We start from the raw sequence: 24,293 nt of genomic DNA on the forward strand, positions 1-24,293 counted from the left end.
GCTGCCCCCGGGGCTACACAGCGGGGTATTTATATAAACTATAGTAGGGTTTCTGTAGCAAACACCCCAGCTGTACCAGTGCAGGAATGGCTGCCCCCGGGGCTACACAGCGGGGTATTTATATAAACTATAGTAGGGTTTCTGTAGCAAACACCCCAGCTGTACCAGTGCAGGAACGGCTGCCCCCGGGGCTACACAGCGGGGTATTTATATAAACTATAGTAGGGTTTCTGTAGCAAACACCCCAGCTGTACCAGTGCAGGAATGGCTGCCCCGGGGCTACACAGCAGGGTATTTATATAAACTATAGTAGGGTTTCTGTAGCAAACACCCCAGCTGTACCAGTGCAGGAACGGCTGCCCCCGGGGCTACACAGCAGGGTATTTATATAAACTATAGTAGGGTTTCTGTAGCAAACACCCCAGCTGTACCAGTGCAGGAATGGCTGCCCCCGGGGCTACACAGCGGGGTATTTATATAAACTATAGTAGGGTTTCTGTAGCAAACACCCCAGCTGTACCGGTGCAGGAATGGCTGCCCCCGGAGCTACACAGCGGGGTATTTATATAAACTATAGTAGGGTTTCTGTAGCAAACACCCCAGCTGTACCAGTGCAGGAATGGCTGCCCCCGGGGCTACACAGCGGGGTATTTATATAAACTATAGTAGGGTTTCTGTAGCAAACACCCCAGCTGTACCAGTGCAGGAATGGCTGCCCCCGGGGCTACACAGCGGGGTATTTATATAAACTATAGTAGGGTTTCTGTAGCAAACACCCCAGCTGTACCAGTGCAGGAATGGCTGCCCCCGGGGCTACACAGCGGGGTATTTATATAAACTATAGTACGGTTTCTGTAGCAAACACCCCAGCTGTACCGGTGCAGGAATGGCTGCCCCCGGGGCTACACAGCGGGGTATTTATATAAATTATAGTAGGGTTTCTGTAGCAAACACCCCAGCTGTACCAGCGCAGGAATGGCTGCCCCCGGGGCTACACAGCGGGGTATTTATATAAACTATAGTAGGGTTTCTGTACCAAACACCCCAGCTGTACCGGTGCAGGAATGGCTGCCCCTGGAGCTACACAGTGGGGTATTTATATAAACTATAGTAGGGTTTCTGTAGCAAACACCCCAGCTGTACCAGTGCAGGAATGGCTGCCCCCGGGGCTACACAGCGGGGTATTTATATAAACTATAGTAGGGTTTCTGTAGCAAACACCCCAGCTGTACCGGTGCAGGAATGGCTGCCCCCAGGGCTACACAGCGGGGTATTTATATAAACTATAGTAGGGTTTCTGTAGCAAACATCCCAGCTGTACCAGTGCAGGAATGGCTGCCCCCGGGGCTACACAGCAGGGTATTTATATAAACTATAGTAGGGTTTCTGTAGCAAACACCCCAGCTGTACTAGTGCAGGAATGGCTGCCCCCGGGGCTACACAGCGGGGTATTTATATAAACTATAGTAGGGTTTCTGTAGCAAACACCCCAGCTGTACCAGTGCAGGAATGACTGCCCCCGGGGCTACACAGCGGGGTATTTATATAAACTATAGTAGGGTTTCTGTAGCAAACACCCCAGCTGTACCAGTGCAGGAATGGCTGCCCCCGGGGCTACACAGCGGGGTATTTATATAAACTATAGTACGGTTTCTGTAGCAAACACCCCAGCTGTACCGGTGCAGGAATGGCTGCCCCCGGGGCTACACAGCGGGGTATTTATATAAATTATAGTAGGGTTTCTGTAGCAAACACCCCAGCTGTACCAGTGCAGGAATGGCTGCCCCCGGGGCTACACAGCGGGGTATTTATATAAACTATAGTAGGGTTTCTGTAGCAAACACCCCAGCTGTACCAGTGCAGGAATGGCTGCCCCCGGGGCTACACAGCGGGGTATTTATATAAACTATAGTAGGGTTTCTGTAGCAAACACCCCAGCTGTACCGGTGCAGGAATGGCTGCCCCCGGGGCTACACAGCGGGGTATTTATATAAACTATAGTAGGGTTTCTGTAGCAAACACCCCAGCTGTACCAGTGCAGGAATGGCTGCCCCCGGGGCTACACAGCGGGGTATTTATATAAACTATAGTAGGGTTTATGTAGCAAAGATCCCAGCTGTACCAGTGCAGGAATGGCTGCCCCCGGGGCTACACAGCGGGGTATTTATATAAACTATAGTAGGGTTTCTGTAGCAAACACCCCAGCTGTACCAGTGCAGGAATGGCTGCCCCCGGGGCTACACAGCGGGGTATTTATATAAACTATAGTAGGGTTTCTGTAGCAAACACCCCAGCTGTACCGGTGCAGGAATGGCTGCCCCCGGGGCTACACAGCGGGGTATTTATATAAATTATAGTAGGGTTTCTGTAGCAAACACCCCAGCTGTACCAGTGCAGGAATGGCTGCCCCCGGGGCTACACAGCGGGGTATTTATATAAACTATAGTAGGGTTTCTGTAGCAAACACCCCAGCTGTACCAGTGCAGGAATGGCTGCCCCCGGGGCTACACAGCGGGGTATTTATATAAACTATAGTGGACACCGATTCCTCTACAGAAGGTCGGACATTAAAATTTGTAGGTGGTTGCTACGGAAGCCATTTAGGATTGGTACCAGTTTGCTCTATTCGCTCCCTGAATCAAACTGCCTTTAGTAAAGGTCAACGCAAAATCTAAACCAATAAAAATCCAGTGAAATCCACATTGTACACAACATCAACGGCATCAGTGGAATTGTCTGTGAGTCAACAATATCAGCAGTGGAACAGAGAGAGACTTATCACCAAAGGTTGCAGAATTATGTTGCTAAATATGTTTACAAAAGGGTTTCTTAGTATTATTACAACAGAACCTTTGGCTGGAAGTGTGCGAGTTTAAAGATACTCAAGTAAGAGCCAAAATAAAATAACAAACTACTGAAATGCATTGGAACGTGTCTCCACTGTATCCTTCTACTGGAAAGCACTGCAAGCCCCCCTGTAACTGACAATTGCAGTCAGCAGATTGAGCCACCTCACAAGTCAAGCCAAAGCATGGTGGGGGGAGGAGCCACAAGTGCCTGTGATGAACCAATATATCACTTTCAAGGCCTGATTTGGCCCGGAATCCCATTCTAACCTGCCTCCACACAGCTAGGGAGCCATGCCCATTTCCTCCACCCCTCAACCTGCGCATTGCTCTACAGGACAAAAAGGAACCACACTGGGAACAGGAGGTTTAAAAGCAGGTACCGGTATCGGACCCCTTATCCAGAAACCCATAATCCAGAAAGTTCCGAATAACAGGAAGCCGATCTCCTATAGACTCCATTGTAATCAAATAATTCACATTTTAAATTAAGGTTTCCTATTTCTCTGTAATAATAAAACAGTACCTGTACTTGATCCCAACTAAGATATAATTACCCCTTATTGGGGCAGAACAGCCCTATTGGGTTTATTTCATGGTTAAATGATTCCCTTTTCACTGTAATAATAAAACAGTACCTGTACTTGATCCCAACTAAGATATAATTACCCCTTATTGGGGGCAGAACAGCCCTATTGGGTTTATTTAATGGTTAAATGATTCCCTTTTCTCTGTAATAATAAAACAGTACCTGTACTTGATCCCAACTAAGATATAATTACCCCTTATTGGGGGCAGAACAGCCCTATTGGGTTTATTTCATGGTTAAATGATTCCCTTTTCTCTCTAATAATAAAACAGTACCTGTACTTGATCCCAACTAAGATATAATTACCCCTTATTGGGGGCAGAACAGCCCTATTGGGTTTATTTCATGGTTAAATGATTCCCTTTTCTCTCTAATAATAAAACAGTACCTGTACTTGATCCCAACTAAGATATAATTACCCCTTATTGGGGGCAGAACAATCCTATTGGGTTTATTTAATGGTTAAATAATTTTATTAGCAGACTTAACCTTTTTAGTGCCACAGGACGTAGAATCTACGTCCTGGGTACTAAAGGACCTAAGTGCCACAGGACGTAGATTCTACGTCCTGGGGCACTTCCGGGTTTGGGAGCGGAGAAGCGGCTTTTCAAGCCGCTCCTTCGCTCCCCGCTCGTTCCCCAGCCTCCAGACACAAGTCAGAGGTGGGGAACGAGTGGCCCCTGGGGCGCGATCGCCCAGGGGCCCTATAACAAAAGGCAGGCACGTGAAATCCATTCCTGGATTTCACGATCGCCTTCTGCCTTTCTCTGCTCCCCCCCCTGCTGGCCCCCCTGCTTCCTGCTGCAGATACTCACTGCCGGACTCGTGCTGCGTGTGTCTCCCTGCTGATCCACGATCTCCTACACAGGTAAGTGGCAAAAACACACAAAAACACACATACACACACATAATACACTAATAATACACTAATACACACTTATACTCACATTTACACACAAACACATACATTTTAGGGGAGTTGGGAGATTTCAAACATTCACAACACTTACACTTACACACACTTACTTGCATACATGCACACAAAACACATTTTACCTAATGTACACACACACTTACACACTTATGTAATTTTGTAATTTTTTTTTTTTTTCTAATCGCATCGTTTTTATTCCTGCCTGAAAAAAATGTTTTATTGCCATTGCGGATAGTGTATTCGCTAACCGCACTGCGCAATATCTTTTGTGTATTATTTTGGTGTTTCTACTACATTTTCTGTGATTTTGGTGGATTTTGGGGTATTTTACTGCATGTTTAGCCATTTTATAGCATTTTCAGTTATGCATAGTTCTTGTTCGCTTGATTTTCAGAAATGTCACAAAAACCGTTCTGTTTAGCATAGCTTTGTAGTTTGTAGTAGAAAGTTTTATTTACCCATTTTTGTTTTGTCAGAATGTGTACTTTCGGAAAATATATGGTTTTCTAGGGTCTCCTTACTGTTAGGTGGTCGTATGGCACATAATACACATACCGGGTGCAAAAATTGCATGAGCCGAAGCATCTTATGTGAAAATTCATATGCACTATTTTTACTTGGGTGCCCCTGTACCCCACATAGTTTGGTAAATCTATGCATATAGGGCATCAAACTGTTCAGTAGACCCTGGCGTTCATATTTAGAATGTTGTATGTTGATACGGTACAAAATGTGGGGGTACATAATGGGGTAAAATGCAAGCTTTGTGACAATTTTCAGAAATATCATAAAAACCGTTCTGTTTAGCATAGCTTTGTAGTTTGGTAGTTTGTAGTAGAAAGATGTATTTGCCCATTTTTGTTTTGTCAGAATGTGTACTTTCGGAAAATATATGGTTTTCTAGGGTTTCCTTACTGTTAGGGGGTCGTATGGCACATAATACACATACCGGGTGCAAAAACTGCATGAGCCGAAGCATCTTATGTGAAAATTCATATGCACTATTTTTACTTGGGTGCCCCTGTACCCCACATAGTTTGGTAAATCTATGCATATAGGGCATCAAACTGTTCAGTAGACCCTGGCGTTCATATTTAGAATGTTTTATGTTGATACGGTACAAAATGTGGGGGTACATAATGGGGTAAAATGCAAGCTTTGTGACAATTTTCAGAAATATCATAAAAACCGTTCTGTTTAGCATGGCTTTGTAGTTTGGCAGTTTGTAGTAGAAAGATGTATTTGCCCATTTTTGTTTTGTCAGAATGTGTACTTTCGGAAAATATATGGTTTTCTAGGGTCTCCTTACTGTTAGGTGGTCGTATGGCACATAATACACATACCGGGTGCAAAAATTGCATGAGCCGAAGCATCTTATGTGAAAATTCATATGCACTATTTTTACTTGGGTGCCCCTGTACCCCACATAGTTTGGTAAATCTATGCATATAGGGCATCAAACTGTTCAGTAGACCCCTGGCGTTCATATTTAGAATGTTGTATGTTGATACGGTACAAAATGTGGGGGTACATAATGGGGTAAAATGCAAGCTTTGTGACAATTTTCAGAAATATCATAAAAACCGTTCTGTTTAGCATAGCTTTGTAGTTTGGTAGTTTGTAGTAGAAAGATGTATTTGCCCATTTTTGTTTTGTCAGAATGTGTACTTTCGGAAAATATATGGTTTTCTAGGGTTTCCTTACTGTTAGGGGGTCGTATGGCACATAATACACATACCGGGTGCAAAAACTGCATGAGCCGAAGCATCTTATGTGAAAATTCATATGCACTATTTTTACTTGGGTGCCCCTGTACCCCACATAGTTTGGTAAATCTATGCATATAGGGCATCAAACTGTTCAGTAGACCCTGGCGTTCATATTTAGAATGTTTTATGTTGATACGGTACAAAATGTGGGGGTACATAATGGGGTAAAATGCAAGCTTTGTGACAATTTTCAGAAATATCATAAAAACCGTTCTGTTTAGCATGGCTTTGTAGTTTGGCAGTTTGTAGTAGAAAGATGTATTTGCCCATTTTTGTTTTGTCAGAATGTGTACTTTCGGAAAATATATGGTTTTCTAGGGTCTCCTTACTGTTAGGTGGTCGTATGGCACATAATACACATACCGGGTGCAAAAATTGCATGAGCCGAAGCATCTTATGTGAAAATTCATATGCACTATTTTTACTTGGGTGCCCCTGTACCCCACATAGTTTGGTAAATCTATGCATATAGGGCATCAAACTGTTCAGTAGACCCCTGGCGTTTATATTTAGAATGTTGTATGTTGATACGGTACAAAATGTGGGGGTACATAATGGGGTAAAATGCAAGCTTTGTGACAATTTTCAGAAATATCATAAAAACCGTTCTGTTTAGCATAGCTTTGTAGTTTGGTAGTTTGTAGTAGAAAGATGTATTTGCCCATTTTTGTTTTGTCAGAATGTGTACTCTCGGAAAATATATGGTTTTCTAGGGTTTCCTTACTGTTAGGGGGTCGTATGGCACATAATACACATACCGGGTACAAAAATTGCATGAGCCGAAGCATCTTATGTGAAAATTCATATGCACTATTTTTACTTGGGTGCCCCTGTACCCCACATAGTTTGGTAAATCTATGCATATAGGGCATCAAACTGTTCAGTAGACCCTGGCGTTCATATTTAGAATGTTTTATGTTGATAGGGTACAAAATGTGGGGGTACATAATGGGGTAAAATGCAAGCTTTGTGACAATTTTCAGAAATATCATAAAAACCGTTCTGTTTAGCATGGCTTTGTAGTTTGGCAGTTTGTAGTAGAAAGATGTATTTGCCCATTTTTGTTTTGTCAGAATGTGTACTTTCGGAAAATATATGGTTTTCTAGGGTCTCCTTACTGTTAGGTGGTCGTATGGCACATAATACACATACCGGGTACAAAAATTGCATGAGCCGAAGCATCTTATGTGAAAATTCATATGCACTATTTTTACTTGGGTGCCCCTGTACCCCACATAGTTTGGTAAATCTATGCATATAGGGCATCAAACTGTTCAGTAGACCCCTGGCGTTCATATTTAGAATGTTTTATGTTGATATAGTACAAAATGTGGGGGTACATAATGGGGTAAAATGCAAGCTTTGTGACAATTTTCAGAAATATCATAAAAACCGTTCTGTTTAGCATAGCTTTGTAGTTTGGTAGTTTGTAGTAGAAAGATGTATTTGCCCATTTTTGTTTTGTCAGAATGTGTACTTTCAGAAAATATATGGTTTTCTAGGGTTTCCTTACTGTTAGGGGGTCGTATGGCACATAATACACATACCGGATGCAAAAACTGCATGAGCCGAAGCATCTTATGTGAAAATTCATATGCACTATTTTTACTTGGGTGCCCCTGTACCCCACATAGTTTGGTAAATCTATGCATATAGGGCATCAAACTGTTCAGTAGACCCCTGGCGTTCATATTTAGAATGTTTTATGTTGATACGGTACAAAATGTGGGGGTACATAATGGGGTAAAATGCAAGCTTTGTGACAATTTTCAGAAATGTCAAAAAAATCTTTCTGTTTAGCATAGCTTTGTAGTTTGGTAGTTTGCAGTAGAAAGATGTATTTACCCATTTTTGTTTTGTCAGATTGTGTACTTTCGGAAAATGTAGGGTCTCCTTACTGTTAGGGGGTCTTATGCCGCATAATGCACATGCCGGTAGCTTATATTGCAGTGTATACACTTTGTATGCACTAACTTCCTTTTGGGGTCTCTAAATGCCAGATACATCGGTGATCCTATGCACAATGGGCATCAAACTGTTCAGCGGACCCTTGGTTTTCATATTTAGGGTGTGTTTTCTTGGTACCTAATGTTATGTGGGAGATATGGTGCTTGAAAGTGGAAGATTTGATGTGATTTTCAGGTATTTCACCAAAACTAGCAATTTTGGGAAAGCACTGCGACTCTGTAGTTTGGAGTAGAAAGACATGGGTACCAATTTTGAATTCGCCCGAATGTGTACTTACCAAAAATATATGGTTTTGGGGGGTCAATGTATTTTTTTGTGTTTTTACCCCACAGAAAATGCAGTAAATGTGTTGAATTTTCAGTAGCTAAAGAGATCTCCTGGGCAATCTCTATGCACTGACGTCCTTATGGGGTCTCTAAATGCCAGATACAGTGCTGATTCTATGCACAATGGGCATCAAACTGTTCAGCGGACCCTTGGCTTTCATATTTCGGGTGTGTTTTCTTGGTACCTAATGTTATGTTGGAGATAAGGTGCTTGATAGTGGAAGATTTGATGTGTTTTTCAGGTATTTCACCAAAACTAGCAATTTTGGGAAAGCACTGCGACTCTGTAGTTTGGAGTAGAAAGACATGGGTACCAATTTTGAATTCGCCCGAATGTGTACTTTCCAAAAATATATGGTTTTGGGGGGTCAATGTATTTTTTGGTGTTTTTACCCCACAGAAAATGCAGTAAACGTGTTGAATTTTCAGTAGCTAAAGAGACCTCTGGGGCAATCTCTATGCACTGACGTCCTTATGGGGTCTCTAAATGCCAGATACAGTGCTGATCCTATGCACAATGGGCATCAAACTGTTCAGCGGACCCTTGGCTTTCATATTTAGGGTGTGTTCTTTTGGTACCTAATGTTATGTGGGAGATAAGGTGCTTGAAAGTGGAAGATTTGATGTGTTTTTCAGGTATTTCACCAAAACTAGCAATTTTGGGAAAGCACTGCGACTCTGTAGTTTGGAGTAGAAAGACATGGGTACCAATTTTGAATTCGCCCGAATGTGTACTTTCCAAAAATATATGGTTTTGGGGGGTCAATGTATTTTTTGGTGTTTTTACCCCACAGAAAATGCAGTAAATGTGTTGAATTTTCAGTAGCTAAAGAGATCTCCTGGGCAATTTGTATGCACTAACTTCCTTATGGGGTCTCTAAATGCCAGATACATTGGTGATCCTATGCACAATGGGCATCAAACTGTTCAGCGGACCCTTGGCTTTCATATTTCGGGTGTGTTCTTTTGGTACCTAATGTTATGTGGGAGATAAGGTGCTTGAAAGTGGAAGATTTGATGTGTTTTTCAGGTATTTCACCAAAACTAGCAATTTTGGGAAAGCACTGCGACTCTGTAGTTTGGAGTAGAAAGACATGGGTACCAATTTTGAATTCGCCCGAATGTGTACTTTCCAAAAATATATGGTTTTGGGGGGTCAATGTATTTTTTTGGGTTTTTACCCCACAGAAAATGCAGTAAACGTGTTGAATTTTCAGTAGCTAAAGAGACCTCTGGGGCAATCTCTATGCACTGACGTCCTTATGGGGTCTCTAAATGCCAGATACAGTGCTGATTCTATGCACAATGGGCATCAAACTGTTCAGCGGACCCTTGGCTTTCATATTTCGGGTGTGTTTTCTTGGTACCTAATGTTATGTTGGAGATAAGGTGCTTGATAGTGGAAGATTTGATGTGTTTTTCAGGTATTTCACCAAAACTAGCAATTTTGGGAAAGCACTGCGACTCTGTAGTTTGGAGTAGAAAGACATGGGTACCAATTTTGAATTCGCCCGAATGTGTACTTTCCAAAAATATATGGTTTTGGGGGGTCAATGTATTTTTTGGTGTTTTTACCCCACAGAAAATGCAGTAAACGTGTTGAATTTTCAGTAGCTAAAGAGACCTCTGGGGCAATCTCTATGCACTGACGTCCTTATGGGGTCTCTAAATGCCAGATACAGTGCTGATCCTATGCACAATGGGCATCAAACTGTTCAGCGGACCCTTGGCTTTCATATTTAGGGTGTGTTTTCTTGGTACCTAATGTTATGTGGGAGATAAGGTGCTTGAAAGTGGAAGATTTGATGTGTTTTTCAGGTATTTCACCAAAACTAGCAATTTTGGGAAAGCACTGCGACTCTGTAGTTTGGAGTAGAAAGACATGGGTACCAATTTTGAATTCGCCCGAATGTGTACTTTCCAAAAATATATGGTTTTGGGGGGTCAATGTATTTTTTTGGGTTTTTACCCCACAGAAAATGCAGTAAACGTGTATGAATTTTCAGTAGCTAAAGAGACCTCTGGGGCAATCTGTATGCACTGACGTCCTTATGGGGTCTCTAAATGCCAGATACAGTGCTGATCCTATGCACAATGGGCATCAAACTGTTCAGCGGACCCTTGGCTTTCATATTTCGGGTGTGTTTTCTTGGTACCTAATGTTATGTGGGAGATAAGGTGCTTGAAAGTGGAAGATTTGATGTGTTTTTCAGGTATTTCACCAAAACTAGCAATTTTGGGAAAGCACTGCGACTCTGTAGTTTGGAGTAGAAAGACATGGGTACCAATTTTGAATTCGCCCGAATGTGTACTTTCCAAAAATATATGGTTTTGGGGGGTCAATGTATTTTTTTGGGTTTTTACCCCACAGAAAATGCAGTAAACGTGTATGAATTTTCAGTAGCTAAAGAGATCTCCTGGGCAATTTGTATGCACTAACTTCCTTATGGGGTCTCTAAATGCCAGATACATTGGTGATCCTATGCACAATGGGCATCAAACTGTTCAGCGGACCCTTGGCTTTCATATTTAGGGTGTGTTCTTTTGGTACCTAATGTTATGTGGGAGATAAGGTGCTTGAAAGTGGTAGATTTGATGTGATTTTTAGGTATTTCATCAAAACTGGCAATTTTGGGAAAGAATTGCGACTCAGTAGTTTGGAGTAGAAAGACATGGGTACCAATTTTGAATTCGTCCGAATGTGTACTTTCCAAAAATATATGATTTTGGGGGGTCAATGTATTTTTTTGTGTTTTTACCCCACAGAAAATGCAGTAAATGTGTTGAATTTTCAGTAGCTAAAGAGATCTCCTGGGCAATTTGTATGTACTAACTTCCTTTTGGGGTCTCTAAATTCCAGATACATCGGTGATCCTATGCACAATGGGCATCAAACTGTTCAGTGGACCCCTGGCTTTCATATTTAGGGTGTGTTTTCTTCGTACCTAATGTTATGTGGGAGATAAGGTGCTTGAAAATGGAAGATTTGAGGTGATTTTTTAGAATTTTCATAATTTTTTATAGAAAATGCTAAATTCAGTAAAGCATTGCCGTTTGGTACTTAGGAGTTGGAAGACATAGTTACCCATTTCGGATTCGTCAGAATGTGTAGTTTTCAAAAATGTATGGTTTCCTGGGGTAAACCTAATATTCCAGGATTTTTGGCTTTGGAATGTAAAGTATGCCGTATTCTGCTGTAATGCTTTGAAAATTTAGTAATTTACTGCTGGGAGTTTTTGATCTATAGAAGTCAGAAATCTCAATTAAACTATACATATCAGGTATTGGCACGTTCGGGAGACATGAGGCTTTCCAAATCAGTTGAATTTTTGTCCATAAAATAAAATATGTTTCTGGTAGAAATCCTTATATCATGAAAAATAGCATTTTTTCTTTTTTTTTTTTGTATTTCAAGCTCTAAATCTTGTTCCAGAAGTGGAAATACACAAAAACTCAGGTATATTTGGAAAGCTCAGGTTCTCCTGAAAAAAACAATATATAGTTTGCCTACCTAAACTTAACCCTGCCCCCAGTAAAAGCCCCTACATTGAGAGAGCACAGAATGTTTACAAAACGTCTGGCACTGGGGGGAACTGAAATGACGAATTCGGCTGGCACTTAAAGGGTTAAGGTAGGAGATCCAAATTACGGAAAGACCCCAGGTCCTGAGCATTCTGGATAACAGGTCCCATACCTGTACATTATTATACAGCTTTTTATGTCTGGGCGACAGGTCACTTTAACTACTAAAGTTCTAGGTTACATGTTTGACTGTGTTTATTTTCAAATGACCATGTTTTCCCTTTTTTCCTATAGCGGTTTCAGTCTATATGGCTGTTAGCAAGATTCTGAGATTTACACTTACGTGACATAATGGTATCAACGTATAGGGGTAAATATGGTGCCCAGGAATCGATTGTCTCCTTGCGTCCTTCTTGTCCGATTCGCCGGAGCTCAGCGAGTAACAATGCTTGTGCCGCTTCTCTGACCTGAAACAAAGATGGCTAACTTAACAAAAAACTTAAGAAAAAAAAACAATTGCAGCCCAAGTGGCACAAAATCAATTATAAACAGCAAAGAACAACAACATAATCTTTAGAATAAACATTCAGTGGATTATATAACACCCAGATGATCTGATCTGGGAATAAAATCTAATTCTGAACTCAAATTTTCAAGATAAATCAAATAAAAATATCTAGAAAACGCTAATTTTCGGTTTTCGTTTGACAACTAGAAACCTGTGAGCTTCCGTAGAAGTCAAGAGAAGGGGATATTCAATAGTGATGAGCGAAATTTCTCACCAGGTTTCACCACAAAAATTGCCCGTAGGCTCCAATGGGCAATGGCAAAGATATTTCATTTTTCAAGTTTTTCTTTTTTACAGTCACATTTTTAAAAACAAATGTCTCAAGTTATTTTTCCGCGGATTAACGTGAACAACTTTTTTTACGGTTTCATTCAGAGCTCTGTTCCCTGCAACAAGCAGTGCGCACGTGTCTCTAACACCCAGCAGAGGGATTCTACCTGCTAATTGAGTTGATAGAGTGGCATCACACCTGCGCAGCAGCGGCGACAGCTGTTTATTGGCCGATAGACTGATCTGAACACTTGAACACAGGGAATTTAGGCCACTTGATAGCTTAATTGGAAGTCGGCTCCTCGCTGCTGTAACTTAGGGGGAAACTTGCAATGTGCCAAGGCCAAGTCATGTTCCTCTCCAGGGCAAGATAAAGCATATAGAATTGTTTCATGCAGAATACGTCCCATTTTCTCAAAATCTGAAGTGGGAAGATGCTGAGTCTGCGTGTTTGGAATTGTGCATGTCATTCTAACAGGCCATACAGTTATTGTTACTTCTTAAAGTGCCACTGTTGCTATTGTGCCAGCTTTGCCTATTTGCCAAGCATAAATACAAAACCTTTTGCACTATTCCAGTTTGCAATAAAGAAACAGAAAGAACCAGAAAGTCACTTAGCAGCTACATTTTGCCTATTTACCATCCTTTCAATTGACAAAATACCTCCAACCTTTCATAAAATCTTTATTTTGCTGGTGGAAGAATTTTCTTCCATTAAAGTGAACATAAACCTAAATTTGTCCTAAGAAACAAAATATTGATCCCAAGCAACTTTTTACAATATACATTAATGGCAACATGGTTCAATGGTTTTTAATTGTTTTCAGATGGAGCTACTAATAAAACCAGTATCCCTCTGTCCCTTTCTAGTCTCTGGATGGGGGGTTCTGACTTCTGAAACAATGTAGCAGGAGCTGCTAAATACAATATGTAGAAGCAGACTTACTAAAACTCTAACATTTCTCATTTTTTTAAATTTCTGTGCATAAAAAAACTTTGGCTTTTTCAAACTGATGCACAAAAAACCAGCATAAAAACTCAGAAACCTCTAAAGTTTCAAAGCAAAAGAAGGATCTTCCAGGAAAAGTAAAGGGACCTCTGCAGGGTCGGACTGGGCAACTGGGAAAAAACCCGGTGGGCCCAGACGGGCCAGACCTGACCCTGGCTGGCGCCCCTGCCCAATGGTTTTCCTTCCCTGATGTGTTAAACTGACACTCAGGGGAGGATGTCCAGCGAGGGCCACTGCGGGGGGTTAGGGAGGCTCACCAGGGGCCCCTCCGGGGGGTTAGGGGGTTCAGTGGGGGCCCATAGGGGTTGCAGCCAGCTGGAAGGCCTGCACCCACAGTCCGACCCTGGTAGGCCTGCACCCCAAGTCTGACCCTGGACTTCTACATGATCTCGACAAGTTTTAGATGGCGAATTGTTGGATTTGGATTTTTGGCAGTTTTGATGCATAGTAAATAGTGAGTTGCGACTTTTTTTAAATGTAATAAAACAAACATTAATAAATGGCCCCCATAGAGCAAGGAGTGACCTGTATCTGTAAGGCCTTACCTCCAGGCACCGGTCCTGCCACCTACGCGCCAGCATTTCCAGGAGCGGAGGCCTGAACTTGTCCAATCCCAGCAAGTCAGGGAGCATGACGCAATGCATGGCGGCCAACTGACTCCACCCTATAGAACAATAATGGACAAAGTATTTAGCATAACATACACCTAAATTGGGCTGGTACAGTTTCAATTACACATTTATTCTAAAGAAGAGTAGAAGATTGCTTTGAGTTGTTCCGGTGACTGTTGAAAAAACAGAGATTGTATTTTCTGTAAAAAAAAAAAAACAAAAAGCAGAGGCCATGATGTCAGTATATTTAAGACGTATACATTTTGGTTCAATCTACCTATAAAGTTAGTGCTTGAATCGGTTCAGGATGGAACAGAATAATATAGATATTCAGCCATTTCCATACAGAAAACCCCCTGTTGCTTTTCAATAGGGAGCAGATCCAGTGGTCAGACAGCTGTGCCTTCGTAGGCCAAGGAGCCTCTAAACATTGCTGTCACAACGAGTCCTGAAGTTGTTCTTGTTCTTTCATTCTTTCTTCATTCTATTGCTTGTATAATTAGCGATGTATGTAAATTAGCCAACAATTACAGCTCCCTAATGAGTGGAAATAAAGCTGGGCATGGTATTGTTTGGGGGCCTCTGCACATAAAGCTTTATGTATTAAAGGGGGTCATTTATGATGTAGCCTTAAGGGTGTTTGTGCTAAAATAAACAGCAACTCTGACACCATTTATTAAAGGTACTTTTGTATAGTTGTGCCAAGCACGATTGGGTCTGTCCTGCCTCTTCGGCTAAATCCTGCACAAGTGCCCCCTACTGGCACTACCAAGCACGCACAACTGTGTTGATTTAATGCACTGGGAGCACCTCCTACTGCACCCACAAAAATGCACATTCGTTGTCAGTAAAAGCAAACATTTGGCACCAAGCTTAGTTTCTTTGAACACACCCTAATAATTTGAGTAGGCTTTAGGGTGCTGGAAGAGTCTCGGGACATATGTAGGCTGGCAAAAAGCTTGAGAAATACCCTTAGTTCCTAGAACATACAATTGCAAAACACAAACCTTGGTTATACAAATGGGAAGAAATACATATTTTCATGGTGGCTGAAAGGGATGAAAATAAACATTTATATAGACATTTACATGCTCCTGTCTGGTTTTATTTAACCCCAAACATGGAGGGACAGATTGTTTTGTGTTTTTAACTTGCGGAAGTTGTTTGGCCTTAAATGCACTGGAAGCATTCACATGCCTTCTGCTATAAACATTATACAGGTACGGGAGAATGCTCGGGACTTGGGCTTTTCTAGATATGGGATCTTCCTGTAATTTTGATCTCTATATCTAAAAATAGAAGGAAAGGTATAATCACTTGGGGGTCCCAACATTTTAGCCTTCCCCAGTGACTGTAATCACTTCGCTGATTATTTGCTGATTATTTGTACCTGATTGGGTTTGTGCTCCTGTTAGCAGAACCCTGCACCGGCCCGGGGTACCTCCGAGTGATCCTCTTCCTTCTATTGTCTTGAAAAACAGAACTTTTACAAAAAAGCCGTCTTTTTCAAGAAGAAGAGGATCGTTCCAAGTCAGTGCAGTTTTCTGCTGACGAGCCCAGGGTAAGTGATTACTATAACTGGGGCTTGCCTAACATTTTGCCATCCCCCAGTGATTACACCTTTCCTTCTTCTTTAAGTCTACATAAACCCAATAGAACTGTTTGGGCCCCCAATATGGAGCTTAGTTGCCATCAAGTACAAGGAAATCATTTTTTAAAGCTTTCTGGAAATTGGGTTTCCTGATAAGGGTTCCCATACCTGTACTAATCTGAAGCCCAAAATGAAAAGTTCCAACCCTTACGGGGAGAGAAATGAAAGAAAGGAATAATTTTAATATGTGCAGACTAGAGGGTAAATTCATCAAGTGTAACTAGTTCTTCCAATAACAATGGTGGGGTTTTCGTGGAGTAACGTTAACAATGTCAACCGATGTGAAATTTGAAGTTGAGTGACAAACTTAAGCCTATAGAAATCTAGTGCAACTTCATCAAATGTTTGCCACATATTTTCACTCATCAGAAAATCCTTATTTTCACCCACTAGCTACTTGGGAAAAGATTATTTTTTCCCCTCAATCTTTAATAAATAGTATGTTTAAACGCATTTGCGGCATTTTCATTGGATATGCACTAGCCAAGCAATTTGCAGCAAAAGCCAAGGATACTTCCAGAGTTGAATAATATAGAATAATCTTTACAATAACCAAAAATATAGAACTCTGCCTTCTTTTTTTATTTTTTCCTGTTAATTTTAAACTTTTTCCCCCAATCAATGTTAGCATACAATAGTTACTAGAAGTAGATGAGCCCCTTGTAGCAGTTTCAGTCATTTTCACCAATACCTTTAGGTGGGTCCCATCATTACAATATACAGGTAGGAACAGCTCCAAAACTGGACATTGACAGAGTCTTACAAACACAATATTATAAAGAGCTTACGGCCAAGGAAACACGACGTCAAGTGGAAGGTGTAAAGCATACAGGTGGGGATGGAACCAAATAAAGACAAGCGGGGGGGGCACCAAGAAAAGCAAGAGAGAATACCTTCATTGACTGAGAAACAGGAATGTAAAGTGCGATCAGAGGCAGAATGATCGGCTTCAGTGCTAGCAGAAGCGTCAGGAGCAACAGCTTTGCAGAGGAGACAAGAGAAAAGAAAGACAGAAGAAAATGAGGCACAGCGGCACTGTCAGTTCAAACACGAGTTGTTACTACAGAAACAGGCAGAACATAGAGAAAATAAAAACAGGTCACAGGAAATACAGAGACAAAACAGCCATACAGAGAAAAGCCAGCAACAGAAAACTTCCAGCTTCTTTCCCTTGGTCTTAGTCTCCGGCGTTGGTGGACTACAACTAGCGCCGGCTTCCAAAAGCTGCAGGAACTGGAACGCTCAAGATACCAACCAATGGGGTGATCTTATTACTGAATGGAATGTTCCGTCATATTAATGGGCACATTATCAGGTTTTCTGAAGGATTCTTATCCATTTGTACATGTGTAAAAATACTGATTAAATCAATCAAGTTGTCCTACAAAGTCAAAGGAATTAAACAAGTCCCTCAGAATCAATCAGTCAATTGGCCTGGGGTTTTGAAATAAAGTCGGTTTTATTTATTTTTTGGTGATTTAAATAATATTAAAAAAAATGGATACTGACACTGTGGTAAATCAGGTATTGTGAAGAATTAATTGTTACAGTAATGATTGTTTATATTTTAAAAATCTTTATTTAATATTGTCCAAATTTTCCAGGGAAAATACCAAACGATCAAGTGACCGGAAGTATCAAAACACATTTTTTTTGCTATTGTTTTTTTAAGTAGTACAGGTATGGGACCTATTATCCAGAATGCTCAGGACCTGGGGTTTTCCAGATAAGGGGGTCTTTCCGTAATTCGGATCTCCTGCCTTAAGTCTACTAAAAAAAATTATTTAAACATTAAACCCAATAGGATTGTTTTGGCTCTAATAAGGGGTAATTATATCTTAGTTGGGATCAAGTACAGGTACTGTTTTATTATTACAGAGAAAAGGGAATCATTTAACCATTAAATAAACCAAATAGGGCTGTTCTGCCCCCAATAAGGGGTAATTATATCTTAGTTGGGATCAAGTACAGGTACTGTTTTATTATTACAGAGAAAAGGGAATCATTTAACCATGAAATAAACCCAATAGGGCTGTTCTGCCCCCAATAAGGGGTAATTATATCTTAGTTGGGATCAAGTACAGGTACTGTTTTATTATTACAGAGAAAAGGGAATCATTTAACCATGAAATAAACCCAATAGGGCTGTTCTGCCCCCAATAAGGGGTAATTATATCTTAGTTGGGATCAAGTACAGGTACTGTTTTATTATTACAGAGAAAAGGGAATCATTTAACCATGAAATAAACCCAATAGGGCTGTTCTGCCCCCAATAAGGGGTAATTATATCTTAGTTGGGATCAAGTACAGGTACTGTTTAATTATTACAGAGAAAAGGGAATCATTTAACCATTAAATAAACCCAATAGGGCTGTTCTGCCCTCAATAAGGGGTAATTATATCTTAGTTGGGATCAAGTACAGGTACTGTTTTATTATTACAGAGAAAAGGGAATCATTTAACCATGAAATAAACCCAATAGGGCTGTTCTGCCCCCAATAAGGGGTAATTATATCTTAGTTGGGATCAAGTACAGGTACTGTTTTATTATTAAAGAGAAAAGGGAATCATTTTACCATTAAATAAACCCAATAGGGCTGTTCTGCCCCAATAAGGGGTAATTATATCTTAGTTGGGATCAAGTACAGGTACTGTTTTATTATTACAGATCCCAACTAAGATATCATTAATCCTTAGTGGAGGCAAAACAATTCTATTGGGTTTATTTAATGTTTAAATGCTTTTTTAGTTTCTGTTTTATTATTACGGAGAATAAAAAAATAATTTTTAAAAATTATAATTATTTGCTAATAATGGAGTCTATGGGAGATGGCCTTTACATAATTCGGAACTTTCTGGATAACGGGTTTCCGGATAAGGGATCCTATACCTGTATTTAAATCAGAAAGAAACTATTTTGGAAGATCGGAGTCTACGTCAAAATAAAATGTATTTTTAGGTTCATGAAGTGTTCCATAAGCGGCAGTTAGCCATAGAGAACGGCCATGTTCTTTCCTTGGGCACTGGGCAGCCATAATGGAGCAAACACTATCTGCACGTAATATTGTTCCGACACATTGTACTTTGATTGACTTTAGATTTTTCCCTTCAATAACAAAGGAGCCTTGGTGGAAGCTCTTTAGCAGTCGATCTGGAGTTCTAACGGCGCTGCTCCGTGCGTGTCACTGGCACCCTCCCATTGTAGTCGGCTACGGAACTTCATTAAAACCCGGCGAGGGCTTCTTTTCAGAAAATGTTCTGCTCCAAGTAGTGGTATTTCCATGGGCCGGTGGTTGAAAAGTAATAATGAGATTTGTAGCGCAGGTTGTGCATGGCCGGGCGCATTAGCATGTGAATAGGCCGCGTGCTCCTTATGGCACACACATTGTATAACGGGAGGTCAGTGCTAAGATTTAGAGGTCACTGCTTGACACTTCCTTCCTATAGAGAAATTACCATATGTCATGCACAACCAGCTTCAAATTAATCCTTCTCCTGCCGAACGACAATGCACTCTGGTTCCTGCACAAGTTAAACAATGTTTTGTAAAGCGGGTGTTTGCCTTTCATGTGGCGAGGTCCTTTTGTCGCTGTAGGACATCTGCATGAAAACTATCCGTTCCATAATGCAATGCAAATGCAGCGTAATGTCAGCCGAGCACGTGTAAGGGGGCAGCATGGCCAAACTCCCTTTAGTTAAGGTTTAGCAGAACAAACAAGGGCTTAATTCCAAGAGGGAGGGACATTAGTATTCAGGCTCGCACAGTAACAACGCATACGGTCAATATGCACGGCCTTGCCTATACATCACTTACCCTAAAGGGAAACTATTCCCCCAAACAAGGTCTCTATGAAAATATAAATCGCTCATGTAAAACCCTGCTTCATCTAAATAAACCATTTTTTTTATAAATATACTTTTTATTAGTATGTGCCATTGGGTAATCCTAAATAGAAAACTGCCATTTAAAGAATTATAACCGATATAAAGGTATGGGAACTATTATCCAGAATGCTCGGGACGTGGGGTTTTCCGCATAAGGGATCTTTCTGTAATTTGGATCTCCATACCTTAAGTCTGCTAAAAATCATTTAAATATTGAATAAACCCAATAGGCTTGTTTTGCCCCCAATAAGGGGTAATTATATCTTAGTTGGGATCAAGTACAGGTACTGTTTTATTATTACAGAGAAAAGGGAATCATTTAACCATGAAATAAACCCAATAGGGCTGTTCTGCCCCCAATAAGGGGTAATTATATCTTAGTTGGGATCAAGTACAGGTACTGTTTTATTATTACAGAGAAAAGGGAATCATTTAACCATTAAATAAACCCAATAGGGCTGTTCTGCCCCCAATAAGGGGTAATTATATCTTAGTTGGGATCAAGTACAGGTACTGTTTTATTATTACAGAGAAAAGGGAATCATTTAACCATTAAATAAACCCAATAGGGCTGTTCTACCCCCAATAAGGGGTAATTATATCTTAGTTGGGATCAAGTACAGGTACTGTTTTATTATTACAGAGAAAAGGGAATCATTTAACCATTAGATAAACCCAATAGGGCTGTTCTACCCCCAATAAGGGGTAATTATATCTTAGTTGGGATCAAGTACAGGTACTGTTTTATTATTACAGAGAAAAGGGAATCATTTAACCATTAAATAAACCCAATAGGGCTGTTCTGCCCCCAATAAGGGGTAATTATATCTTAGTTGGGATCAAGTACAGGTACTGTTTTATTATTACAGAGAAAAGGGAATCATTTAACCATTAAATAAACCCAATAGGACTGTTCTGCCCCAATAAGGGGTAATTATATCTTAGTTGGGATCAAGTACAGGTACTGTTTTATTATTACAGAGAAAAGGGAATCATTTAACCATTAAATAAACCCAATAGGGCTGTTCTGCCCCAATAAGGGGTAATTATATCTTAGTTGGGATCAAGTACAGGTACTGTTTTATTATTACAGAGAAAAGGGAATCATTTAACCATTAAATAAACCCAATAGGGCTGTTCTGGAAAATCATTTTTAAAAATTGGAATTATTTTCTTATAATGGAGTCTATGGGAGATGGCCTTTCCATAATTCAGATAATGGGTTTCTGGATAAAGGATCCCATACCTGAGTGAAATTATATATACATATATATATATATATATATATATATAAAGGCCACTTAACATAAAATAAACTGTTGGTTAAGTAAAAATATAATGTTTAAAAATAAATGGAATCAACCCATTTTTTAATGCCAAAATGTAGTTATGCCTTTTATGAAATGAGAATTTGAATATTTACGTCGATATTCCTCCTTTGATATTCTACATTACAAATAAAGATGTTCAAATAAATTTGAATAAGATGTTAAAAAAGAAATAGTAATGAGCAAAATTTTTACACTAGGGGGCTGATTTACTAAGACACAAATTCGAATCCGAATTGGAAAAATTCCGATTGGAAAACGAACATTTTGCGACTTTTTCGTATTTTTTGCGATTTTTTCGGTGCCTTTACGACTTTTCGGAAATTGTCGCGACTTTTTCGTTACCAATACGATTTTCGGGAAAAAACGCAACATTTTGCGCAACTTTCAGAATGGCTACGAAAAAGGTGCGACTTTTCACGCAAGTTTTAACGCTACGAAAAAATCGCCAGATTTTGCGCCACATTCGGATGGCAACGAAAAAGTTGTGATAATTTTCCGAAAAAATCGCCAAATACCGATCATTATGAAAAAAACGCAATCGGGCGCATTCGGCCGGTTCGTGAGTAAGTAAATGGGCCCCTAGGTTTTGCCTTGAAAAAACGCCCATAGACTCCAATATCTGAAACAAAAAAATTTTAAGTTCTGCGGTAGCAACAAAAAAATGCCCATTGATTTAAATGAGTTTTGCAAATTTTTGCAATATTTTTCGGCAAATCAAATTGGGACACTCACTGTGAGTCACTCATCACAATTTTTTTATAAATGTATTTTTTTCATTATATTTTCTTATCACATACGATATAATATATATATATATAATACATATAATATATAATATTTTCTAATGTCTAAAGAGTAAAAAAGTAGACATTATTATTATTATTGTGAACATTTATTTATAAAGCGCCAACATATTTCGTAGTGCTGTATATAATAATATATAAAATATAATATATGAATATATAATATAAATTACTATTTACAAATTTGATGAAAATTGCATTTTCAACTTTTTTTGGATTCCAAAATAAATTGAAAATCTTGAATGTGGGCTTATTTATATATAAAAAAAAAAAAAAAGCTTGAATCTAGAAAACTTGATTGGCTAAAAACTTGAAAAAAAAACAACGCAAACGCAATGAAATCTCACTTTGCTGTTGCATGTATCAGCCATTGACTGATACATGCACTCACCAACTTTTAGATGTCAAACTTTTAACTTGCATTATTTTGTATTTGATAAATGACAATTTGAGCTTCAGAATCTCAATTTTGTCCCCCAAAAACTCAAATCACAGTAAAAAGTCAAATTGAAATGATAAACCTTCCCCTACGTGCCTTTGTAGAAATCTTACAGTCCACTGTAGGCAACGGGCAGGTAACAGCTAGAGGAGAAACCTCAGGACTAGGTCCCATGGACATCAGTTTTGACAGTAGTCAAGTTTAAAAAATGAATATAGAGAACGGTACAGAATAAATTTAATATATCATATAATGGAGGGACTTTAAAAAAAAAATTAAAAAAATTGTTTTTGGATACATAGACCAAAATTGACGCTTGATATTTAGCATTTGGCTAAAATTTGATTTAGGTTTGAGTTTTCTCTGCTTCAGCAGCTTCTGGCGGGATGCAGTTATTGTTGTGCCTATGTAATTACACATCATTAACTTTAGACTGAAGGGGAGAGGGGGACAAACATGGAAGATGGGTAGTGGGATGGACAAGAGACAGCGGATGGAAATAAGAGGGAAGAGATGTAGAGAAGGAAGCGAAGTAGAGAATGATGGAGAAGACACAGATGAGAGAAAAGAGAGGGCGGAAACATGGAAGATGTAAATAAGAGACTACTGATGGGAATGAGAGAGAAGAGATATGGAAGTTGAGAAGGATGGACAAGAGATGGCTGATAGGAAAACGAGGGAGGAGACATAGAAGAAGTAAAGGTTTACTGCACACGTTAAGTTGCATTCCCATATTAAGGCTATGTACATACATATAAAGCACAAACTCAGGATACCTTAAGAATGTGCCCAACATAAGATTTATTCTTTACATGAGTGTAGGGGAAAGCACATAGATAATGCACTAAAAATGCTAGTTAAGTTCATGTCCAGTGTTTTTAGCACAATTACCAACCCATCATTCAACTGCCTTCGAACATAGCACTTTTTAAGATCACAGCAAAAATAACAGTATATTTTATATGTAATCACATTAGACTTCCTATACCCTGCTAGCATCTTACATCTCATGGTTACCTTGTTTGATCTGACTTTGTATCATGCTGCTGGAGGCCTGGGCGGAAGCCTTGCCCTTCATAGAGTCTGGCGATCCGGATCTCGGAGGCCTAAAAACAAAGTGCACTTGTTACCAAGAGCTCATCTGTAGGGTTCCACCCAGAGGAAGCAGTTATTGTGAGCTATACAGCTCTTGGCCTTGCTGGCCTATGCTTTCACTGCACACCAATACATCTAGCCATTCTTACATTCTTGGGGTATCTAAAAGGGGAAAGAGAATAGATCTGAAAGGAAAGGAAAACAGTGAAGGAAGGGAATAAAAAATGAAAGAATGAAAAGGTTTCAGAGAATATTATAATAAGCATGTAACAATATTAAGGGGGTGATTTATCAATGGTCGAGTTTGATTCTTTTCTCGATTCGAGTTTTTTTGAACTTGAATTCAAGTTATGATTCGAAAACTTGAATGTCTGGTATTTATTAAGTGCAAAAAACCTGAAAACGCGAATGTAAAAATTCACCATGTAAGAACTTGTGAGTTTCTATAGCAGTCAATGGGAGTTGTTATATGCAAAGTCAAGCCACATTCTCAAACCTGAATTTTTCGAGCTCTTAAAACCCGAAAAATTAAGTTTTTATTTGAATAACTTTTCCTTATTAATAAATAAGCGACCATTCCATATGCAAGTATTTTTGATTTCGAAAAACAAACTGGAATTCACAAACTCGAAAATTGATAAATAAGTCCTTAAGTCGTTATTCTTAAGGAGTATTTC

The 24,293-nt window shown here is 39.8% G+C and overlaps 1 protein-coding gene across 5 annotated transcripts in view; it reads right to left on the bottom strand.

Moving 5' to 3' along the window:
* wdr7 (WD repeat domain 7) overlaps positions 1-24,293 on the bottom strand; it is a 228,509-nt gene that overhangs the window by 148,538 nt on the left and 55,678 nt on the right. For 3 of the 5 annotated variants that reach the window (XM_018090674.2, NM_001097268.1, XM_018090810.2), the window contains 4 exon segments: positions 23,539-23,627; positions 16,957-17,043; positions 14,347-14,465; positions 12,298-12,421 (listed from right to left, as the gene is read on the bottom strand). In XM_018090674.2, the coding sequence (XP_017946163.1) occupies positions 12,298-12,421; positions 14,347-14,465; positions 16,957-17,043; positions 23,539-23,627 (419 nt within the window). 5 annotated transcript variants of the gene reach the window in all.

Source organism: Xenopus tropicalis, chromosome 1 (genome assembly GCF_000004195.4).
Source record: "Xenopus tropicalis strain Nigerian chromosome 1, UCB_Xtro_10.0, whole genome shotgun sequence".
NCBI classification, from domain to species: Eukaryota; Metazoa; Chordata; class Amphibia; order Anura; family Pipidae; genus Xenopus; species Xenopus tropicalis.